The sequence below is a fragment of the Mauremys reevesii genome, linkage group 3, assembly GCF_016161935.1.
Source record: "Mauremys reevesii isolate NIE-2019 linkage group 3, ASM1616193v1, whole genome shotgun sequence".
NCBI classification, from domain to species: domain Eukaryota; kingdom Metazoa; phylum Chordata; order Testudines; family Geoemydidae; genus Mauremys; species Mauremys reevesii.
In genome coordinates, this window is record NC_052625.1 from 86,040,067 (window position 1) to 86,063,635 (window position 23,569).

At 43.9% G+C, this 23,569-nt stretch overlaps 1 protein-coding gene across 13 annotated transcripts in view; it reads right to left on the reverse strand.

The window, feature by feature from the left end:
• The window catches only part of LOC120400888 (centromere protein J-like), a 124,520-nt gene that overhangs the window by 1,605 nt on the left and 99,346 nt on the right, over positions 1-23,569 (reverse strand). For 12 of the 13 annotated variants that reach the window (XM_039530157.1, XM_039530168.1, XM_039530155.1 and 9 more), the window contains 12 exons: positions 23,209-23,335; positions 19,117-19,282; positions 12,397-12,633; positions 11,113-11,259; positions 8,791-8,949; positions 8,335-8,449; positions 7,930-8,036; positions 7,476-7,631; positions 5,130-5,234; positions 2,925-3,065; positions 2,058-2,142; positions 1,606-1,726 (listed from right to left, as the gene is read on the reverse strand). In XM_039530157.1, the coding sequence (XP_039386091.1) occupies positions 1,606-1,726; positions 2,058-2,142; positions 2,925-3,065; positions 5,130-5,234; positions 7,476-7,631; positions 7,930-8,036; positions 8,335-8,449; positions 8,791-8,949; positions 11,113-11,259; positions 12,397-12,633; positions 19,117-19,282; positions 23,209-23,335 (1,666 nt within the window). The remainder of the gene's footprint in view (positions 1-1,605; positions 1,727-2,057; positions 2,143-2,924; positions 3,066-5,129; positions 5,235-7,475; positions 7,632-7,929; positions 8,037-8,334; positions 8,450-8,790; positions 8,950-11,112; positions 11,260-12,396; positions 12,634-19,116; positions 19,283-23,208; positions 23,336-23,569) is intronic. The other variant, XM_039530166.1, reaches the window with a different exon arrangement.

Here is a 23,569-nt window from a genome sequence, read left to right on the forward strand (position 1 = left end):
GTATTCAGCCATGTACAAAAACCCAGAGTCCCCATGGGTGTATAGTACATCCTGACAAGAGCGGTGGAAGCTCCCTAAAATTGGGGGGGGAGAGGGAGGGCACTGGCACCCAAACCGTGGCCCTGCCCCTCTGTGCCACCCCTCCCCACCTTGAGGCCATGCCCCCATGCCACCCCTTTTCCCTGAGCCTTCACCCTCACGCCACTCCTTCCCCTGAGGCCCTGCTCCTGCACCACCTCTTCCCGCCAAGACACACACACCCACACTCGCTCCTCTCCACCTCCTCCCCCTGTTGCTTGGTCTTATGGTTGGTAAAAAGTGATGGGGCCATAACCCACTGGTCACCCGTTCTGGCTCCCCTGATCCTGACAGACTCCAGCAGTGGAAAATACACTGTGGGCAGGCTGCGACAGTATAATAGATAGCTGCAGAAACCAATGCTGAGGGCCAGGGCTGCCTCCAAAGTGGCCAGCACTGGACAGGGAATGGGTGTGGATATACTGAATCAACGCATTCCAAGAGCTGCTTCCAACAGTGGGGCTTTGATGGAGTCCCATCCATAACTTAAAACTGCTCCCTGCAGGTGAAAGCAACAAGGGAGGTGAAGCTGCAATTATGTTGCGTGAAATGAATCCTCTCTATGGTGGATAGGCCCAGGCTGGTGCAATGACACACAATTGACATCTCCTTGTGTTCACATGGGTGAAAGTAGCCCTAATGTTATATACACTGCTGCAGGAGACTGACAGGGTGCACAGGAATGCATCACTGAGACTGAATGTTCTTATGAATATATCTTATGAATATATATAACACATCAGATGGAAGCTTTCCCCTCCAAGTTTCCACACAGCTCTGATCTTCAACCACCCAAACGTAACAGCGTTTACAGAAGGACTGTGGTTCTCAGCAGTTCTCACAATGTGGTCTTCATCACAGACATGTGTCAGTATGTAAACTTAACTCGAATAATAATGAACAACATAATTTGCACTTACAGAGCACTCTTCATCCAAGAATCTTAAAGCACTTTACAAACAGTGGCTGTCACAATACTCCTGTGAGATATGTGGTGATAAGTATTATTATTACTCATTTTTCGCTGAGGCACAGGGAGGTGTCACTTGCAATGACTTGCCCAAGGAAAGAGAGTCCGCAACAGAGGTAAGTATAGAGTCCAGGAGTTCAGATCTTCTGTCCCCTGCTCTATGCACTAACCCAGTGCACCTGACCCTCTGGTGCCTTGCCCCTTGCGTAACAAGTCATTACAGCTGAACAAAGTGAGTGTAAAGTGCTACTAAATCAAATCACACCCACTGTGTCCAGCTGCAAATGACTATACAAGATGCAAGGCAGTGAAGAATCATCCCCAATGCTTCGCTCTGGTAAAAGCTTTCCTCCAGTCGTACTCCAAATCCTTTCTCTTTTCAATTCTTCTGAAACCTCCAAACAAATCAGTATGTACTGAAAACAAAACAACCCTCTCGTTTGTAAAAATGAACCCTGTAAGACACAAACTAAAGCTGTAGCCTTCAGCCCTCCCACCAGGAGAGCTGGTATACATCTGCTCAGTGCCCCAGTCATGTCACCTCACAGGATACTTACTTTTCTACTTTTACTACTGTACCATCTGGAAAAACCGTTTCCTCAAGCCCACCATCATAGAAGCGTTTCACTGTCTGATCTGGGAACACAATTTCTTTGGTGCCATCTGGGTGGTGTTTTTCTGTAGAAAACAATATTTTTAAAGTCTATTTAGAAACTCCATCATGTTGGTTTATATGAAACTACAGCATGTTCTTTCACAAGACATGGGGATGAGGAGAGAACTTTATAGATGATAACCTACTAAAAATGGTAAAGAATAAATAAGGATAAGCATCAAAACGGTGCTTTTACATCTGTAGATCTCAAAGCAAATATCAATTATCCACATTTTATAGATGGGGAATCCAAGGGACAGAGTGGTGACGTGAAAAGTCCCAGTCTCCCAGAGTTAGAGTCAGGCAATTTTTTATAAGAAGATACTCCTGCAAAAGTTATGAGCTACCACATACCTATCTGATTGTTAGGGAACTGCAGCACCTCCAAGCCGTTTGGATAAGTAGTATGGGTTGTCTGTGCATCTGCATAATAATAAATCTGCAAGGACAGTGAAGAGTTTGTATTTTGTTTCTAATATTTTAATAATGGGATACAATTATAGCAATGTTTTTAAAAATCTCTCACAGAAATTGATTTTGAATTAACTTAGGGTATTTAGAATACACACAAGTAACTGTATTTATATTTCAACTCCTCCCTCTCCTCCTCCTCTTACATATAGGATGTGTCCAGATTTTGCTGCTTTCTCCTCTACAACATATAAATGATCAACACAGTTGCTAAAATTATCTTCCTGGCCCACTGGATCCTTCCTCTTGCTCCCCCTTGCACACATAATATGAAGTGTAAAATTCTCATCCTACCTTCAAGAACCTGCTCAACTCCACCCCAGCTCACATTACATTATTATCCCCTATTTGTATTATGGTAGCACCTAGAGGACAGGAGCCTATTGCACTGGCACCCTACAAATGTATAATAAAGAGACACTCCCTGCCCCAAGGAGCCATGTCTCACACTTTGCTTTGTATCATGGTTTCCATTTCCACCTGCTCCACCAAAGATGTAAGCATCAGTGCACCATTTGTTCCATCTTCTACTGCTCTCTTGGCATCTTTTCACTCTTCCACTTGTCTGTGGGGTAGACTCTCTAGCCCAGGTCACCAAGCCACCTTGCTTCCCTTTCAAATCTCTACTAAAATAATCTCTTCTTCTACCCTGGCCACAAGATGTAGGGCCTTGTAGTACTAGTCAATCTGCATAAAATATTGACAAGCTTTAAAAAAAAAAAGAAAAAGAAAATACAGGTGTTTACACACCACTCTCTGATCCGGCATGATCTTCTTTACATCTCCATTGAAAAAAGTAACTACCGTCATCCTTTTATCAGCACTGATCTCTTTCTTGGTACCATTGCGGAAAGTAATGATTCGACGGCCATCAGTAAGCATCTCTTCTACCTTTAAGCAAACAAAATACCCCACATAAGAGAAACAAAATGGTCCAAACAGCCCTCTCAGCTACATCATTGCAGCCTCAGTGCAGTCAGTAACGTTGCAGTGGTGTAACTAAAATGAGAGTGTCCTGCTAAATATCTCATTAACACAGGGACCTCAGGCTACGCTGCAGCCCTTCAAAGCTTATTTATATAGCATGGGTAAGTAATTCCTATGTCACCTGTGTGCCAACACAGAGACCTAAACATTGTCTATCTCTCTCTCTCCCCCACCCCCAAATGCAGGCTTTGGCAGGCTGGCCAGATTGCTATTTCCTCTCATTCAGTCTGAGTTTCGGAGGGCTGGCAAACACTGTGATTTCAATGAAGGATGACAATTCTGTAGCTACTCAGTTAGAGTGAGCTAAGACTCCTGATTAAGACAATCTAGTTAGTCTGCATATATCTCCACACAAGTCAGAACAAACTGAGTCCCCCACCAAGAAACCTAGGATCTGGGTGGAGGGGACCAAAATGATCTGATCAGATAAGCTGGCTATGGTGATGACATATGCAGATGGCAATTTTACTTCCAGATAATGTGACCCCATTAACAAGCACTTCAGCTCTATGGAAGCTAAATTTGCTGCATGCAGAAAGCCCCTGGGAAATCACTCAAGACCACTTGACAAACAGACAGTGAACACATCATCCGTGTACTTTTCTGCAGCTGATGTGTTTATCAGATGAGACCTGCTGTCCAGCAGAACCCAGTTAACCCAAGCTGGCTTTGCTGGAGTCACTAGGGCAGCTGCTTCTGATCATCAGGTTGCATTGATTTACATAACATAAGCCACTCAGTGAAATCCCAGTGGAGGAGGTGGTCAGAAGAGCTGTGCCTTAACTCTACCATATGGTGCCGGTGTCATAAGCCATTCCTCATGGGAAAGGAAAGTCATGAACAGGAGAGAGGAGGAATACAAAAAATTTGTGGGGGAGGAAGAGAGTAAACTAGGGCTTCCCAAAATAGGCATTGTAATGGATACTTGGGACAATATTTTTATTTAAATTCAATTGTATTCAAAGATGCCTGGATAATAACTGAAAATTGTTATGAAGAACACTTTAACAAGAAGTATTGCTACCAAGAGGTCCAAGTGCGTTAGGGTGGGTGTTAATACCTCCCTCCACCTTTAATGCATAACACCTCTCTATCCCATTCCTCTAGCCCCCCCCAAACAAGCCCAGAACAACTCTTGATTTTATGAGCTGAAAGAAGTGGTGAAAATGCCTAATCTTTTCATGATTGTTTTCCTTTCCAGATGCGGAACTACAGGTCCTGCATTTGCTACTTCTGTGAGAAGGAACTGTGACAGGTAGAGGCTGTCAGAGCCCATCTCAATGATAACTGTGACGAGCTGGTGGTCTCTGGGCAGTCCCCACCAGCCAGGCAGTATCAACATCATATAAACTCCCATTAAAGCAACCGGCATTAATTGACACCCTCACTGGTAGCATTTGCAGAGAGGTCTAGGACTGAATGGACATGAGGAATGAACTAATGTCTCATCCCTGGTCTACGCCAGAAAACTGACCCATAGCTGACAATGGGTCCCCCCTAAATTAGTGCTGAAAACAGTTTAATGGGACAAGACGGTTTGTAGCAATGTTACACAAGAGTTGGCAGGAGCCTGGGTGCAAGTCCCAACCACACTTCCTGTAATGGCATTGGAAAGAGGGCTGCCCAATCCATGCAAGCAGTTAAACACCACACCTAGGTAGCACTTTTTCATCTGTAGATGGTAGGTGTTGTTATATCCAGTTTACAAATGGGGTAACTGAAGCAGACAGGATAAGAGATTTGCCAAAGGTCACATGGTGAATCCAGGTGTCTGGATTCCAAGCTCGTTAGTTGAATCAAATTTCCCAAAACATATGGTGTGATCTTTACATTTTTGCTTTCCTGTGGAGGAGGGAAACTTCACTTACAAAACGTTCTCTGGAGCCTTTGTAACGGTAATTCATAGCCATATCAGGTATCCTATTGGTCATCCCTTTTCTACCCTTACATCTGCGTAAGGTCCCTTACCTTGCCATCTGCATACTCTATTTTTTCTCGCACCTCCTCATCACTCTTTTTGCTTTCTTCATATAGCGAAGATCTTCTGGATAATGTTGATTTTGGAGGAGAAGTCTATGGAAACATTATAGTCCCTGTTATATTGTTACATGAACACAGAGTTTTGCTATTATTTTTGCTAATCTTAATCAACTCTGCCAAAAATATGCTAATCAGGAGAGCATTACTATGGGAGACAAGTACTGCACAGAAGGGTGAGACATGGGGCCCTGTTCTCATTTACATGGCAGGCCCTTCAGGCTGCTCTGGCTTAAAATGGGCTTAAGTTATATTTATCCCCACGGTGTAAAGGGCCCTCAATGTAAGTGAGAATCAGGCCCACAGTGTCCAGACCCATCCTGAACCAATATTAGCTACAGTCAGGGAGTGTGTGTGTTTTGTTTTGGAGGCAGAAATCCAGTGGAACACAAAGTCTTTCTCCTGGCAGGATAGGAACCCATTCAGGTGAGCAACACAAGAGAGAAACAATAAGCTGCAGACAGTTAGGGTGTGAGAGTGAGCCAGCACCCCAAATCACCAGCGCCATCTGGGACCTGGGCCTCTCAGTTCCAGCTGGCAAGGGGGTTACAAGAATATCCTGATCTGATGCGTTCTGGTTCACCAAAGAATATCATATGAGGTCTTAAATGAAAGCCAGGGTCACATTGGCCACTGTGAAACGTATGTACAGATACTATGGAAGGAGTTACATATCTATGCTAAAAATATGTTCTTAAATTCTGTATTACAACAGAGATGGAGAAACAGGTTTCCTGTCAGAAAAAAAATATGTATTCACCTGTTTCTCTGTTGCATGTAAATGAAGCATCATAAGCTAACACAATGGAGGCACATTTACATATGAAGTCAACAGGGAGACGTGAAATCAACAGGAAGGAGCACACAGGAACAGCAAACGATGGGTTATCCCATCTCGGAGTATAGACAATGAACTTTGGGGATATAGGTAGAAGGCAAAAGTTAGTAACCTGCAACTAGGAATTAAACAGGTAGTGCGTTTACATCCATGAAAACAGGATCTTAACCAGCTTGGTTGAAGATGCTGCAAAAGGCTTTGGGCGAGATAAACTAGACAGGAGGTTAACCTAATAGTTAAGTTTAGTTTCTAGAAAGCAAGTCATGATTTTGTTTTATATATCACCCCTTTGTTCCATTATCCTTACTCACTATCTCTTGAACCTTTGATGATAAACTTATTGTTGTTCTCACTATATATAAAACTCAGTGCTGGGGTATTAAACAAGTTGCTGATCCTGAGCTGAATCATACAAGCTGGAGTGTATGCCGTTCCCCTGGGGACTGCAGCCCTGGTATTTCTGTGAGTGTTCAGTGGAGAGGGGGCCGGATGCTACAGGGCAAATGCTTCAAAGGGGTTCAGGGACTGGGGTACACCTATTGTTAAGCTGCAAGGCAAAGGAAGGGCGGGCACAGCCCAGAGGAGAGGGCTTGGGTGGCTAATAGGCTGGAGGTATCAGGTTGCTGACAGCCAGTTAAGCACAAGGAAGTCTCCCTCTCATTGGAGACAGGGTAGGGGTGTAACAAGGTGACCCACAATCCCTGGGGACCCCAAACTCTGTCACAGCATTCCAGAAGCTGTCCACCCTCTCTGCAGTTCCTTAGCAATGCCTCTGTCCTCCCTGCCAAGATAAGGGCCTCCCTCACCTTTTGCATTATTCAAGCTTCCTCAGTGGTATTTTCACCAGTGGTCCCCCTTCTCTCTGAATTTAGCTGTCTTCCATTCCCCATTTCTTCCAAATCCAGATTTCCTAACGGTGGCCCAAAACACTATGGGGTTTTCTCTGCTGCCTGCCGATGTATGCCAAGATATCTCCAAAGGGTCAGAGTGCTGCTTTTGCAGCAAAGCCTTCTGGGGCATATTAGCAATGTCAGGCAATGACAGAAAACACACACTCTGAGGTGCTCTGAAGACAGCTGTGGCAACTAAACTGTAGTTAAAAAATATTTAGTTTTGCTTAAGCTTTGCACTGGAGCTATGAGCAGCCCCAAGTCTTGCAGAGAAAATAATCCCTCTTCCTACTCCTACAAGGTCATATGCATTTTCATCAGGCAACAGAAGGCAAGGCCTTTCAGGAACCTGAACTAATATTAACCCATGAAAGAAATGTGAAATAGTCTAACGATTAGGAAAGAAGGCTGAAATGGAGGGTTCTGTTTTCCCAGGTATATTTTATTTTGCTTGGATTGACGAAACAACATTTCAGCACACGGTTGCATGGCTGGAGCTATGGGTGTTGAAGATCAGTACGTGAGCCAGTACCTATAATTAGCTCAAACCTTTGCTTCAGCATCCAGTACTGCATAAAAACTTTCTGCTGGTGTTTTTCTGCCACTTGGGATTATGCTGTTTCTCCTGGAGAGTGTCACAGAGGCTGTTTGATCCCAAGGTTTAAGTGATTTTTGAATCCTTTGAAGGCACAGATTCTCTTTCTCCTATGTCAAGATGAAAATATGAAGTTGCAACGTAAACCTCCTTAAGACAAATCGTTATAAAGAGCTATTTTCACAGAGAAACATACCATAGGATTTGTAAAATGTCACTATATTGTTTTACGTACAGTCAGCACCAACAGATGGGAGGGAAAATGAAGCAGACTGAATACTGGCCCCACTGAAGACAATGGTAATTTTGCCAATGACTGAAATGGGACTAGGATTTAACTCGGTGTCTGTGAAAGCTGAAGTATAAATCTTGCTGGATGATTAAATATTTCTCTATGTATAAATATACCTGTGTTTCCTCATTGTTACTGCAGGATGCAGAGCTACAAACATCTTCGTTCTGGTTGCGAAAGAGGACTGTGTCCTCCGAACTACCTGAGGTGGATGAAAATCTGCCTACAGGGTGTGGAAAGAAAAACAGATTCAAAAGGTCAGTGCAGGCCTAGGAAAGTGCCCAGTCATACAACTGCCACAGTGTTGTTTCAGAGTCCATTTTAAAAATGCTGACTTTCAGATCATGCAACACATTGCTTATTGCAGCAATAATCTCATTCTTGTTGACAGCAACACTTGGTGCTGCCTCCTCCTGGAGCAAAAGAAAGAAGCCATACACTCACCTGCAGACCACTGCTGGCAGGTGGAAAGTTCCCACAAATCATAGCCATAGAAATATAGGGCTTGCAGGAAATCTTACCTTTTATGTAAGAAGATGAGTTGGTTTCCTTAGACACAGTCAAGTGTGAGACGGGAAGTACAGGTGACTTCCTGCCATAGGTTCTTTGTTCATTAAGAGATGATTGATGCATAACCTAAAACAAAATGAAGAGTTTTAGACAAGTATACAGTCCTACCACCTCTGTAACTTGGCAATTCTCAGTGTATGAATGGTCACGTGTGAACTTCTCCTGGGCTGTCAAGAAATGAAGTCTGTACCATAAATAACTGATATGGTATCTACAATTTGTTTCTATTTAACTGTCTTCCTCTCCCCCAACATAAGCGTATTGCTTGTCATCTTAGATTGTAAACTCATTGGGGCAGCACATGTCATAATGGATCCATGATCCCAACCAGCGCCTCTGAGCAATATCATAATATGAACAGTAAATAATTATAACAATCAGAATAGTCTACACTATTAACTGGTTACCTTCTCTGGCTCAAAGGGTGTTAATCTTCCTTGATGGGGTGTTCTCCTGCCAGTGGGTGTTGTACTTCTGCTATGAAAGTGATTAGATGGTGTCTTTTCTCTGGGTTCCCTGGTTACTGATTTCAAAGACTCAGTCCTTTGCACTGTACTCTTCATTGCCTGAAATGCATTCAATATTTTTGCATTAAATATACACTGTCATGTTAAAAAAATCACACTGAAGTCATTCTGTAAAAGTAGCAAAAATAATTTGCTTATTTCAAAATTGTTAGAATTTTTTTTTAAATTTACTTTTCACTATTTTTGCTGTTTGTTTACTTTTCATGTTTTTCTCTCTGCTTGGAAAACGGAAGTGGACAAGCCACTTTCACTTTTGTTTCAAAGCAGTTTCATTTTCCGGTTCTTGTAAAGCTGGAACAACCCTGCGAAAATCACAGCAGCAGGATATTCACATATTAAGCACTTATAGATTCATAGAGTGAAATCTGGCCCTACTGAAGTTAATGGCAAAACTCTCATTGACATCACTGGGGCCAAGATTTAACTCACAGTGTTTAAGGCCAGCCGGAACCATAACAATTGCCTTGGGTCAAATTTTCAAAAGCCCTTATGTGACTTTGGAGCCTAAGCCTCATTTTAAAAAATGGCATTAGGCATTCAGGAGCTAAAGTCCCACTGACTTTCAGTGTGACTCAGAGGCAGTGCTAGCCCATTGGGAGCCCTAAGCAGGAATATTCCCGCCCCCCAACACATAATAAAAAGCAAATGGGGGTCTCCTTGAGCTGCTCGGGCCCTAAGCAATTGCTTAGTCTGCTTACGCCTAGCACCAGCTCTGATGTGACTTAGTCTCTTTTGAAAATGGGATTTAGGCTCCCAAGTCACTTAGGTGCTTCTGAAAATTGTATCCCTAGTCTGACCTCATACGTAAAACAGACCATAGAATTTCACCCAGTAATTCCTGCATCAGCTCATAGCTTCTAGATGAACTAGAGCATATTGTTTAGAAAGACATCCAGTCTTGAGGACAAACATCCAATCTAGGCCACCCCATTCAAAAGTGGGGCAATGACAAGCTAATAGTTCACACACAATACAAATGCTGCCCCTTTGTGTCTGTGCACATTACACAATACAGTCTTTATTCACCTGATCACATTTTACTTCACAAATAATACAATAGAGAATTTTAAGGCTTTTTTTCCCCCTAAAATCTTCCTGCCATCTCTATTCACGTTGCACAGTAACCTCATTTCACAAGTAACTGCCTTTCACGTGTTTTTAAATTCCAAGTTACTTCAGTGATTGGGCAGGCAAATGTGGTAATTGCTGCAGCTACTGTGGGAAGTAGCTTCTACATGTCCCTGGATGCTAGAACCTATTTGTGTTATGAGATCATTAACTGCAGAGGCAGGAGGAATCTCCGTTCATCTGACCGACAAGGCACAGATGTAGACTAGGTGTAAAAAAAAAGGCAGGGGAAGGATTATTATTCGAGATGTTCAAATGGAAACAAAATAAAAAAAGTCTCAACTTGAAGCCAGGAGGAGGAAAATTCTAACTAGATATTCAGGAAAAAGTTCTGAAAAGCGAGATGCATCAGTCAATGGTGTAATCCAGGCACAGAAAAGCAGTCAAAGGGCTATCAATATGAGCCCAGTGCTGCACTCATTATGGTCAAATGGGAGTTTTGCCATTGATTTGACTGGAAGTAGGATTAGGTCTTATGTGCACTAAAGAGAAATTGGGTTTCACACTTTGGGCCAAATTCTGTGTGGTCTCTTTCGTAATTATGCAAGGCCTGAAACAGAGAAAATACTGGATTTCAGCTTTGCAGAGATAAGGCTGCAGAGCAGAGAGCCCATGAAAGGAGACTTCACAGCCTCCCGTGTGCAAGTCTTTAGTGTGTCTCTCTCTTCAGGACCAAAGAGCCAGGGAGGGGAAGGGGAGGCTGGAAGAGTGGGTGGGGCAATGCTACTGGATCCTCTCACACTGTGCAAATTCAAGGGCCAAAACCATGCATTGGGGCAGGGGCACAGTACACTGTGATAACTACAAATAGGCAATTCAGTTAGGCTCAAAATAGGAGACAGATGATTGTCTCACACCAGTATGGAGTTAGGAAGAGTGCAAGGAAAACTTTACTACTGCACGTTCTTAGTGCTGAGTCACACACGGGGCTATGTAGAAAAGGTGACCCCATGTAGCTGGACACTTTCGTTTACACACATTTTGGTCCCAGAAATCATTCTCTAAGATAAGTCTCATGTTTTTAAACTGTGGAAAAATGACTGTTTCCAATAAGGACCCGAGTTTTATCCATACTTTCATATTCACATCTCTGGGGGGATGTTTCTCCACTGGCGTTTTCCTCCCCACCGGAGTGGTGTTGCGACTCTTATGGCTACTTCGCAATGACCTTTCTTCTAGGTTAGCCAGAGACGATGTCCCTCTCAAAATAGCTTCTGAAACCTAATGGAGAATTTATGATAAACAAAGCGATGGTTTATCCATCACATCTAACAGAAAAAGTCACTTCATCTTGTACCTGGTGAAAAAACTTGCACCAACCCTTCACATTTTCTGAGGTAACAAGGCAATATGACATAAGTACACAGGTAGCTACTATTCACTCAGCTAGACCACAGGGGAGTGGAGGGAGCAGGTGGCACCAGTTTTATCCCAAACAAAGAGATCAATACGGAATGGAAATCCCTCACTATTAGGTGCCTGGAGTTGGAAAACGTAATGGCTCTGACAAGAGATAAAATAGAATCACCCTAAGTTTATACACAAAAGACTAGATCCCACATCTGGTTGAGTTATGCTCCTCTGAGCCTGGGGCTAGCCAGGGACAGAATGGTCCCCAGCATAAATTACAGCAGCCTCAGGGTCATGTCCCCTATACGGTGCCCTTATGCCAGCTGAGGATTCTCCAGCCCAGAGGGATTCTTCAGAGGCTGAAGGCCCAGGCTTTATGGCTCTTTTGCACCACCAGAGAAGGCCAAAGCAGGTGGAGTGGGGGCCAGAATCTAGAAAAAAATGTCCAGCGTATTTTGCCTTCTCTAGCTCTTGCTTTGATTGGGATTGTTATACAGTTTTGTTCTGTACTGGTGTCCTTTATGTTGCATACAGCACAGCTGGAATCATTTTTCTCTGTGACCTTCACTATGCATAAAAAGAAGCGTCATCAGAAGTAACAGGCAGATTTCAGTCTAGTTAAAAATCAAAATTAAATTTGAGTTTGGGATTACATTTCCCAAAGGAGCCTAAGGGAGTTAGGGGCTTAATTCTCATTAATGCTATATTAAAATTACATTAAAATATATAAAGATTATTTACCATTTCCCTTGCTTTATCAAGTGAAATTGGTGGTTCCAGGCACCTTGTAAAGAAGAATGTAGTTACTGTCACTTACAAAGGGAAGGATGGCCCAGTGGTTAGGGTACTAGCCTGGGACTGGTTATTTCCCTGAGAACAATTGGCTAAGAGAGAGAGAGAGAGAGAGAGAGTATGCACATGCATTCCTGATTCTGCAGAAATCTTAAAACTTTGAATTGCTCTGACATTGGTATACCAGACACTTCCACTGCTCAGACAACCACCTACAGACAATAGATCCTTCAGTACCGGGGTTTCTGATTTTCTGCTTATTAAATCCACAGCTCCAGATTTCTTTTCTGCTTCCAGCCTCTGATGCTCTGAAACTCTGAGCTCATCTCGAAGCTCCAGGTTCTGTTTGGTCAGCATCTCAATCTGATTTTTTAGCTTGCCATGGGCAGCATGCCAGTGGGACTCATTTCTCCTGAACTCCTCCTGGAGCCCTGCAATCTGCTGTTTTAACATCTGTTATTAGAGAAAGGCATATAACATTAGTGCACCGTTCTAGATGAGGCAAGTGCATCTCATGCATTTGGAAAGACACATGAAATCTGTGGTTTTGATTAAAGCTTTATTGAAACTTTTCATTATGACATCAAATCTCACACAACAAATCACACAAGATCTACCAAAATACACAACAAACAAACAAAAATCCATGCTGCAGAAGGGCCAAAGAAAAGGAGCCTAAGAAAAAGGAATAGGTATTAGCCCCCTACAGTATTTAAGGTGTACTGACAAGCATCTACAGCAGTGAGATATTAAGCCAAAAAGGGATGATTTTCAGAACTGCTGAACACCCACTATAAATGAAGTCAGTGGAAGTTGCTGGTGATCAATACTTTTCAAAATCAGGCTCTAACATTCCAACCATCATGGAGCATCTCACTGTGTTTGCATTAAAAAAAAAAGATTTTCTTTAAGTGGCTTGGACTGATGGAACAATTTGACTGATTCAAGTTGTGATCCTAATGAGTTTAGAACATTCACAACTCTTGATGATGTCAATGACAACTCAAGCCTGGATGTCTTTCAAAAAGACATGCTGTAACTCAAACAGAAGTTATGGGCTTGATGCAGAGATTAGTAGATGAGGTTATTGGGCCTGTGTGATGCAGGAGGTCAGCCTAAATGATCATAATGGTCCATTCTGATCTTAAAATAAAAATCTATGAATCTATGGACACTGACCAAGCCATTTTAGAAATACATTTAAGCGTACATCTCCTTAGACATGCCCTGCCCCTTTATTAACCCTGCACCTTTAAATGTAAAGGAGTGGATGTGCAAAGATCTCGAGCTTTTCCTTTGCTCAGGGAGAACTACACCTAATGCTTAATTGTAATCTGCCATTTTGACAAATAGGGAGTAACTGGCTGAGAATTTGAAAGTGGAAGGCATCTTGGGTGAAAGTGATCACGAAATGATAAGCGTTCATGATTCTAAGGAATGGTAGGAGGGAGAACAGCAAAATAAAGACAATGGATTTCAAGAAGGCAGACTTCAGCAAATTCAGGGAGTTGGTAGGTAAGATCCCATGGGGTACAAGTCTAAGGGGAAAAACAGTAGAAGACAGTTGGCAGTTTTTCAGAGACATTATTAAGGGCACAAGAGCAAACTATCCCATTGCATAGGAAAGATAGGAAGTATGGCAAGAGATCACCCTGGCTTAACCAGGAGATCTTTAATGATCTAAAAATAAAGAGTTCTACAAAAAGTGGAAACTAGGTCAAATTACAAGGGATAAATATAAACAAATAACACAAGTATGTAGGGACAAAATTAGAAAGGCCAAGGCACAAAATGAAATCAAACTATCTGGAGACATAAAGGGTAACAAGAAAACATTCTATAAATACATTAGAAGGAAGAGGAAGACCAAGGACAGGGCAGGCCTGTTACTCAATGAGTAACATAGTGAATGCCAGTGAAAATGAGGTAGGATCAGAGGCTAAAATAGGGAAAGAACAAGTTAAAAATTACTTGGACAAATAAGATGTCCTCAAGTCACCAGGGCCTAATGAAATGCATCCTAGAATACTCAAGGAGCTATTAGCAATTATTTTTGAAAAGTCATGGAAGATATAGTGCCAATCTATAAAAAGGGAAATAAGGACAACCCAGGGAATTACAGACCAGTCATCTTAACTTCTGTACCCAGAAAGATAATGGAGCGAATAATTAAGCAACCAATTTGCAAACATCTAGACGATAATAAGGTGACAAGTAACAGTCAGCATGGATTTGTAAAAAAATAAATTGTGTCAAACCAACCTGATAGCTTTCTTTGACAGGGTAACAAGCCTTGTGGATGGAGGGAAGTGGTAGACCTGGTATATCTTGACTTTAACAAAGCTTTTGATACTGTCTTCATGACTGTCTCATAAACAAACGAGGGAAATGCAACCTAGATGGAGCTACTCTAAGGTGGGTGCAAAACTGTTTGGAAAACCATTCCCAGAGCATAGTGATCAGTGGTTCATAGTCATGCTGGAATGGCATAATGAGTGGTGTCCCACAGGGATCAGTTCTGGGTCTGGTTCTGTTCAAAATCTTTATTAATGATTTAGATTAGGGGTCTCAAACACGTGGCCTGCTGGGCTATTTCCTGCCACCCGCCAAGTGGCCCACGCCCGCCTCCCTGGCCTACCTCCCAGGGCCGCCCAGAGGGGAGGGCAAGTGGGGCAATTTGCCCCAGGCTCTGGGCCCCCCCCACGAGAGTTTTTCGGGGCCCCTGGAGCGGGGTCCTTCACTTGTTTCGGGGACCCCGGAAATCTCTCGCGGGGCCCGGGACAGCTCCGGGTCTTTGGCGGTAATTCGGTGGTGGAGGGTCCTTCCGCTGGGACCCGCCGCCGAAGTGCCGTGAAGACCCGCGGCGGGGGGGTCCTTCCGCCCCAGGACCCACCACCGAAGAGCTGGGTCTTTGGCAATAATTTGGCGGCGGGGACCCCCCAACGCAGGTCTTCAGGGCACTTCGGCGGCAGGTCCTGGAGCAGAAGGACCCCCCACCGCCGAAGCGGGGGCCCCCCGCCGCTGAGGACCCCAGGCCCCCTGAATCCTCTGGGCGGCCCTGCTACCTCCAGGCCAGGGGTGGGCAAACTACAGCTGCAGGATTGCCCCCTCAAGCCCTGCGCCGCTCCCTGAAGTGGCTGGCATCATGTCCCTGTGGCCTGCTGGGGGGAGAAGCAGAGGGCTCTGTCTGTGTGTTGCCCTGGCTTCCAGACGCCCCCGCCCCTCCCCGCAGCTCCCACTGGCCGGGAACGGGGAACCACGGCCAATGGGAGCTTCGGGGAGGTACCTGGAGGTGTGGCAAGCAGCACGCAGAGCCCTGCGTCCTCCCTCCTCCAGGGGCCGCAGGGACATGGTTCCAGCTACTTCCCAGAGCAGAGTGGGGCCGGGGCCAGCAGCCTGCCCTGGCCCCAGTGTGCGCTGCTGCCACCCCAGAGCCCGAAGCCCTCCTTTACCCCACCCCCCAACTCCCTGCCCTGAGCTCCCTGCCTGCACCTCAAACCCCTGCCCTGAGCCCCCTGCCTGAACCTCAACCCCCTGCTGCACCTCAACCCCCTACCCTGAGCCCCCTCCTGCATCCCACACCCCTCCTGCACCCCAACTCCCTGCCCTGAGCTCCCTGCTGCACCCTGAGCCCCCTGCCTGAACCTCAACCCCCTGCTGCACCTCAACCCCCTACCCTGAGCCCCCTCCTGCATCCCACACCCCTCCTGCACCCCAACTCCCTGCCCTGAGCTCCCTGCTGCACCCTGCGTCCCCTGCCTGCAGCCCAACCCCCTGCTGCACTTCAACCCCCTGCCCTGAGCCCCCGCTGCACCCTACACCCCTTCTGCATCCTGAGCCCCTGCCTACACCCCAAACCCCTGCTGCACCTCAACTCCCTGCCCTGAGCCCCTGCCACACCCCCTCATGCACCCTCTGGGAGTAGGGAGGGGGCAGAGTTGGGGTGGGGACTTCAGGGAAGGGGTTGGAATGGGGGCAGGGAAGGGGTAGGAAGAGGCGGGGCCTCATGGAAGGGGTAGAGTGGGGGCAGGGCCGGAGGCAGCGATGGGGTGTGTGTGTCAGTGATGCGGCCCTCGGGCCAATGAACCAGGAGATCTCATGTGGCCCTTGTGATCATTTGCGTTTGCGACCCCTAATTTAGATAATGGCATACAGAATACACTTATAAAGTTTGTGGACGATACCAAGCTGGGAGGGATTGCAAGTGCTTTGGAGGATAGGATTATAATTCAAAATGATCTGGACAAACTGGAGAAATGGTCTGACGTAAACAGGATAAAATTCAATAAGGACAAATGCAAAGTACTCCACTTAGGAAGGAACAATCAGTTGCACACACACAAAATAGGAAATGACTGCCTAGGAAGGAGTACTGCGGGAAGGGATCTGGGGGTTATAATGGACCACAAACGAAACATGAGTCAACAGTGTAACATCGTTGCAAAAAAAGCAAACGTCCTTCTGGGATGTATTAGCAGAAGTATTGTAAGCGAGACACGAGAAGTAATTCTTCTGCTCTACTCCACGCCGATTAGGCCTCAACTGGAGTATTGTGTACAGTTCTGGGTGCCACATTTCAGGAAGGATGTGAACAAATTGGAGAGAGTCCACATAAGAGTACCAAAAATGATTAAAGGTCTAGAAAACGTGACCTATGAGGGAAGATTGAAAAAACTGGGTTTGTTTAGTCTGGAAAGAGAAGACTGAGAGGGGACATGATAACAGTTTTCAAGTATGTAAAAGGTTGTTACAAGAAGGAGGAAGAAAAAATGTTTTCTTAACCTCTGAGGATAGGACAAGAAGCAATGGGCTTAAATTGCAACAAGGGAGGTTTAGGTTGGACGTTAGGAAAAACTTCCTGACAGGGTGGTTAAGAACTGGAATAAATTGCCTAGGAGGTTGTGGAGTCTCCATCATTGGAGATTTTTAAGAGCAGGTTAGACAAGCACCTGTCAGGGATGGTCTAGATAATACTTAGTCCTGCCACGAGTGCAGAGGACTGGACTAGATGACCTCTCAAGGTCCCTTCCAGTTCTATGATCCTATTATTTTTTCTTGCACTAAGTGGTTTTGCATTCATTCTTTGTGTATTTCCAGACAAATTGAACTAAATCCTTGACCCTTTGGAAGAAACCCCTGCAAACCTCAACCCCTAACACTATCAAAGGCAGTGAGGAAAAGCAGCAGTTTTCCCATCCTCCCTCTCCCATCTCTTCATCCTCTCCCTCCTTTCTTCCTTCAAGCACATAATTCTTTCTTCTTCTGCATCTTCACCATGAATAGCGCGCTGTGGGGTAGTGGAATTGTGATTTGCCTCTTAATCTGCCAAATGTGCGACATGCCTCCAAACTGAGGTGGACACAAGAAAGCTATTTATTTCTATATTTATGTACCCACCATTATGGCACTGGGGCACTTGATGTACATTGACAGGCTTGATCCTGCAGAAGGGCAGGTGTGTATTGTTTCTTGTTAAAAGCAGAAGGTGAAAAGAGATGAGCAGGCAAAGACAGCGGGGGTCCCCGATCTTGCAAGGATGAATGATGCTGTGCACCTGCTATGTTATTAATATAAGGCATTTGACTTAATCTTGCATGCAGTGTTGTTGTGGCCATGCTGGTCCCAGGATAGCAGCGAGACGAGATGGGTGAGGTAATATCTTTTATAGAGAAGTTGGACAATTTTGAAAAGTTGGTCCAATAAAAGGTATTACCTCACCCACCTTGTGTCTCTTGATCCTGCATGACTTTGTAATTAAAAAATGAGCACTATATAAAATCAATGTAGCCCCTATTAAATGGATTATAAACTGATTAATTGATAGATCTCAAAAAGCAATTGTAAATGGGGAATCATCATCCAGTGAGGTGTTTGTAGTGGAGTCCCACTGGGATTTGTTCTTGGCCAAGTGCTATTCAATATTTTTATAAAAGCATTGCTGGTAAAATGTACAGATGACACCAAAATTGGTGGCATGGTAAATAATGATAGGAACAGGCCAGTTATAGAGAGTGATCTTAGCAAGCTGAACTCATTTGAACAACGTTTATTTTAATTGAGCCAAATGCAAAGTCATACATTTAGGAACAAAGAATGTAGGTCATAGTTCCAAGATAATGGACTGTATCCTGGAATGCACTGGAAAAGAAAAGGACTTGGCCTTAGATAACCAATTAAACATTAGATCCCAGTGCAGTGCAGTGCTGTAGCTAAAAGGGCAAACGTGATTCTTGGATGTGTAAGCAGGGGAATATCAAGTAGGAATAGGCAGTTGATATTATCTCTGTGTATGGGATTGATGAGACCATTATTGAAATGCTGTATCAGTTCTGGAGTCCACATTTCAAAAAGGATATTGAAAAACTGAAAAGGATTCATAAAAGATCCACAAGAATGATTTGAGGTCTGGAAATCATGTTTTATTGGGAGAGACTTGACTCAGTCTAGTTAAAAGCGACAAAGAGTCCTGTGGCACCTTATAGACTAACAGATGTATTGGAGAGTAAGCTTTCGAAAGCTTACGCTCCAATACGTCTGTTAGTCTATAAGGTGCCACAGGACTCTTTGTCGCTTTTTACAGATCCAGACTAACACGGCGACCCCTCTGATATCAGTCTAGTTAGTATATCCAAGAGGAATTTAAGAGGTGAATTGATTATGGTCTACAAATACTTACACAGGGAAGTGATTTATAAATCTAGCAGAAAAAGGCATAGTGCTATCCAGTGGCTAGAAAAAGAAGCAAGACAAATTCAGACTGGAAATAAGTTGTAGATTTTTAACAGCGAGGGCAATTCACCATTGGAACAAGTTGTCTCAAAAAAATGGTGGATTCTCCATCACTTGAGGAGCAATTCTCATATCCATTCTAGGACGGACTACAAACTGATCTTCAAAATCACATTTTCTTTTTCCCCTTCTTTATGCACTACTTACTTGTATTTCTTCTGATTTCATGTCCTCCCTAGTGACTCTAGCTGCTGTTGCGTACTTCTTAAATTCAACCTTTTCTTTCTTCGGTGTGTGAATGCAGTCTCGCTTATATTCTTCTAAGCAATTAAGTTCTTGAGCCTTGCTGGTCTCAAACTGATCCATTCGTGTTCTGTTCAAAAGGTAAATTGAGGATTATGAAGCTGATGTAAAGAATGTAGGTCGAATCCTGTCTTTGGATGAGTATCCAGGATTCCCAGATTTAGGGCTTGATTTTCAGAGGTCTTGGGCATTCACAGCAGACACTGAAGTCAAGGGGAGCTATAGGTAACTCAGCACCTCTGAAAAAATCAGGTCTGTAATCACTGAGAGTCTCAGGTGCATGTTTGAAGGTAGAATTTGTCCTTTTGAGCAAATGGAAGGCAATTCCCATTGGGATTTTCTTCCCAGCCAGTTCTATAGCCATGAATTTTACAGGCTTTCAAACACATTTTCTTAAGCCATGAAGGGATAAATTATGGTAGCCAGTGTCAGGCCAGGACATTTTTGGTAAGCCATGCAATGATTCAATTCTAAACTTGGATGCCTTAGGTAGTCCAACCTTTTAGTGACGTTGCACAAAATGGTGTCCTGTATGCAGCATGACCACGTCCATGGTGACTGTGAAGTCACACTGTGCAGAGGACACGAGACAGAATCATCCTACAGGCCAGATCTGGCCAACGGGCCACCAGTTGGATCATGTTTTTTAATTCTGGGGCATGCAATGCATGCGTTGCATACCTAGATGGCACACCATTGATCGCAGCCCACAGCAGTTGCGCTTGAAGAGAGAGCATAGGTGGCTCCTTCCCCACACATACCCATCAGGGTGCAAGGTTGGAGACTGAGCTTCCAGAAGCCCTAGCTTCCCCAGAGTGAGAATGGCCATAGACCTTACGTACCAGTTAGTGGAGAGGGAGCTGTTGGGAATGCTTGCTAGAGGTATGGCAAGTCCAAGTGCTTAATGTACAATCTTAGCACCTAGGAGACATTTTGCCATTCCAATCCTAAAGCCTCTAGATGCCAGCACTGGGGCAGTGCATGTTTTCACCCACGGGAGCTCCAGGCTGTAAGTCCTTAATAGAGCCCAGAATGTAGCATATTTGTATTAACTGAAATCAGTGTTTGGCCAAAATGCTCACCCCATTTTTTGAATATATTATTATATCATTTGTTAGCCTCATAGACAGGCACATGAGGCGGCAGTGAGGTGGTTAAGAGCATTTACCTCACTAACTGGGCCTGTCACTGCAGAGTGTTCTCTAATGTACAAAATGGAAACTAACACTGACATTAAGAGATGCACAGGGCCCCTCCTCCTGCTGCCCGAAGGAAGGTGCCACTGCAGGAGAGACTTTTACAGTTTATTCATTTGGATTTAATTCATTCATTCCTTTTTTAAAAAATGAGCCCTTACGGTATTCTGGGTTCATGAACATTAAAAGTAATACATCTCCGCAGTAACCAATTAACTCCTCACTCCAACATCTAGTAGGAGTAATAAATACAACACCCCTGCTTATGCCCATCTTCTCTGTGCCCCCGAGAGTCTTTCACGGCAAATGCCCTACTTTCGTACCTAGACCAGTGAGCAATCAGTTCCAGCACCTCAGCTGATTTCATCTGTGGCAGAATCACCCAAAGAGACCAGAGGTGTTTCAGTTAGGGTTGACTCCAACCTTTTAGGGGCCTTATACAATTGATTAAAACCAAAGCCTTGAATTGCACATGGAAGTGAATTGGCAGCCAGTGCACATCACAGGTGTAAAGTGTTCTCTGCAGAAAACACTGCCTACAAAGCAGACCTCTATGTTTCATGCAAATTGAATTTCTCAAAGTTTTCAGCTGTAGCCCCATGTAAAGCACATTGAAACGACCCAATTGCGAACTGACAAAGACCCTGGTGATGGAAGCAAAATCCACAGCCAAGAGAAAACCTTCTAGCTAAAAGGAGGGAAAAAGCACCCATGATTGCTGTTGCTACCTGGACATCCAGAAGCTGCTGTAGATCCAACAAGAACTGCAGGTTATATATCACAAATGGCAGGCAAACTCCCCAGAAATAATCTTCACCAAATCTCCTTACAGCTTTCCACAGCCAACAGCAATTACCTCAGTTCTGTCTGGGTGGAGTCTCAGTCTACTAGCTCTCATCTCCGCCCCAGTCTCCGTTAGGCACCGTGCATATGCCAAATTCTAAACTCAGAGAATTTTCACCTCCAGTCTACACTTCTCATGCCTGCAGAGGCCTAAGGAAAAAAATGTGTTTGGAAACCAGAGAATGGATAGGAGCCTGGACAGGTCCAGGCATGCCAGCTGACTCTCTCAATAGGTCTCTTATTGCTTCGACCAGGCAAAAAAGTCAACATGGAATAACTGAAGAGCTCTATCACTGTGGTTACCAACCAGGGCTCCTGATGTGCTCATTAATTTAAAAATACAGAGCCAGATCTTGAGCTGGTGTAAATCATTGTGCGGTCACTGACATCAATGGAACTAAGCAAGTTTACCCCTGCTGAGGATCTGGCCCACAAATTGGACAGAGGAAATGAAAAGGTCTGCACTACACAGCATGCCATCTATGGATTTGTGGATAAACATCTTTGTGAAAATGGTAGAGGCAACTACAACTAACTCCACCAAAACACTGTCAACAACACTCTTTTTAGGGCCAACACTATTATTATTAGATGCCAAAGCACTATACTCAGTAAGACAAACCCACCAGAGGGCACCATCTATCTACAGGAGCAGAGTACAGTGCTGTCTAGGAAAGTATTGCATTAACTCTGCATGAGAAACATCACTTAGCAGCTGAAGGCAACATCAGTACATAACTTTGGAAAAACTGTAGCCTACTTTCTTTTACTGCTTTTTTAGATGTTAAACATAAACAGCCCAAACCCACAAGCTCTCACACATGGAACTCCTATTGAAGCCCATTGGAGAGCTTGTGGGCTCATACCCAGAAAAAGATCTTTAATGAAGGAATTCATAATAAAATGCAAAGTATTTTGGGCAAGGATAGCTAAGGAAAAATACAGCACACTGTAATGCTGAAAGGACCTGATCCTAAACTCCTTGAAATCAATGGGAGTGAACATATAAAAGTGCAAACTTTTGGTTTGGTTTGGGGGCGCATTCAGTCTGCAACATGTATTCAATGTTTTTTAAAGGAATGCAAAAAAAAAACTCAATCAAGAAATTACTCTTACTTTACATAAGAAAAGAAATATTCTCATACCGAGTAAGAAATAGAAAGAACACAGTAATACCAAAAAAAAGAGTTTGTATTACAATAGATACATGGTAAGTGTAGGTTCTAACAGCTTTCAAACATGTTTTTAAAAAAATAATCACACTGGGTTTGAATTTAACCATGCCATGATTTTATTACAAGCTACAGGGTACCTACAGCTGAGATGGTGCCCTCTATTCCAAACCCCTGTTTTCAATCATCATTTTCCTCAAAATATTACTTTTTGGACTGAAAATTTTCCTGCTTGATCTCAAATGAGGAGAAAATTGTTTGAATTATGCAAACATTTTACAGCTGCTTTATTGCACTTAGATTATTTACAAATCAGCTCTTTTGAAACTTCAAGCTTGGCACATCCATAGTCCCAAATAAATCCTTTGCCTGGTTTGGATAGATACCCCTATATAAAGGTGAGTAAATCTAAATGTGACATAGGATGATAACCAGGTTGGGCCTGATCTTCTGAGATGGGAGTGCCCCCAGCTCACAGTGACTTCACTGTGACTTGAGGATGCTCAGCAACTTGTACAGATCATTCAGCATTTCACAAGATCGAGCCTTAAAACTAGTCATCTGGCCACAGTTTTCAAATCTGTGTGCCTCTAGTTAGTCAGCTACATCCATGTTTGGACATCCACGTAAATGGCCTGCTTTTCAGAGCACCCACAGCGCCCACTGAAATGAAGCCACTTATGTAGGATTTAACAACCTAGCTTTAGGAATCCACGGCTGAAAATATTGGCCGTAGTGCACGGTCAGCTAGATTTGTTTTGCATACCACGGGATGGTTTACTTACCTAAGAAAATGCCTTGCTTTCTCTTGTTCTTCTTTCATCCTCGCTAGAAGAGGGGTTTCTCCACGATATACACCAACCTCCTTTTCCAGTTCCTCTAACTTGTCAGTAAGCCTTCTCTGAGCTGCTTCTATGAAGACAATCACGTTAGTACATATAACTTACTGTGTATTCATTAAAATAGTGCACGTATTTAACTACAGCAGAATTGCATAGACCAGGAAAATGTAAAGTTCTCTGACTTTAACATCTTGGGGCCCAATCCTGACACTATTCACTATACAGCAGTAGCTCTCAAACTTTTTTACTGGTGACCCCTTTCACATAGCAAGCCTCTGAGTGCAACCCCACCCCCTATAAATTA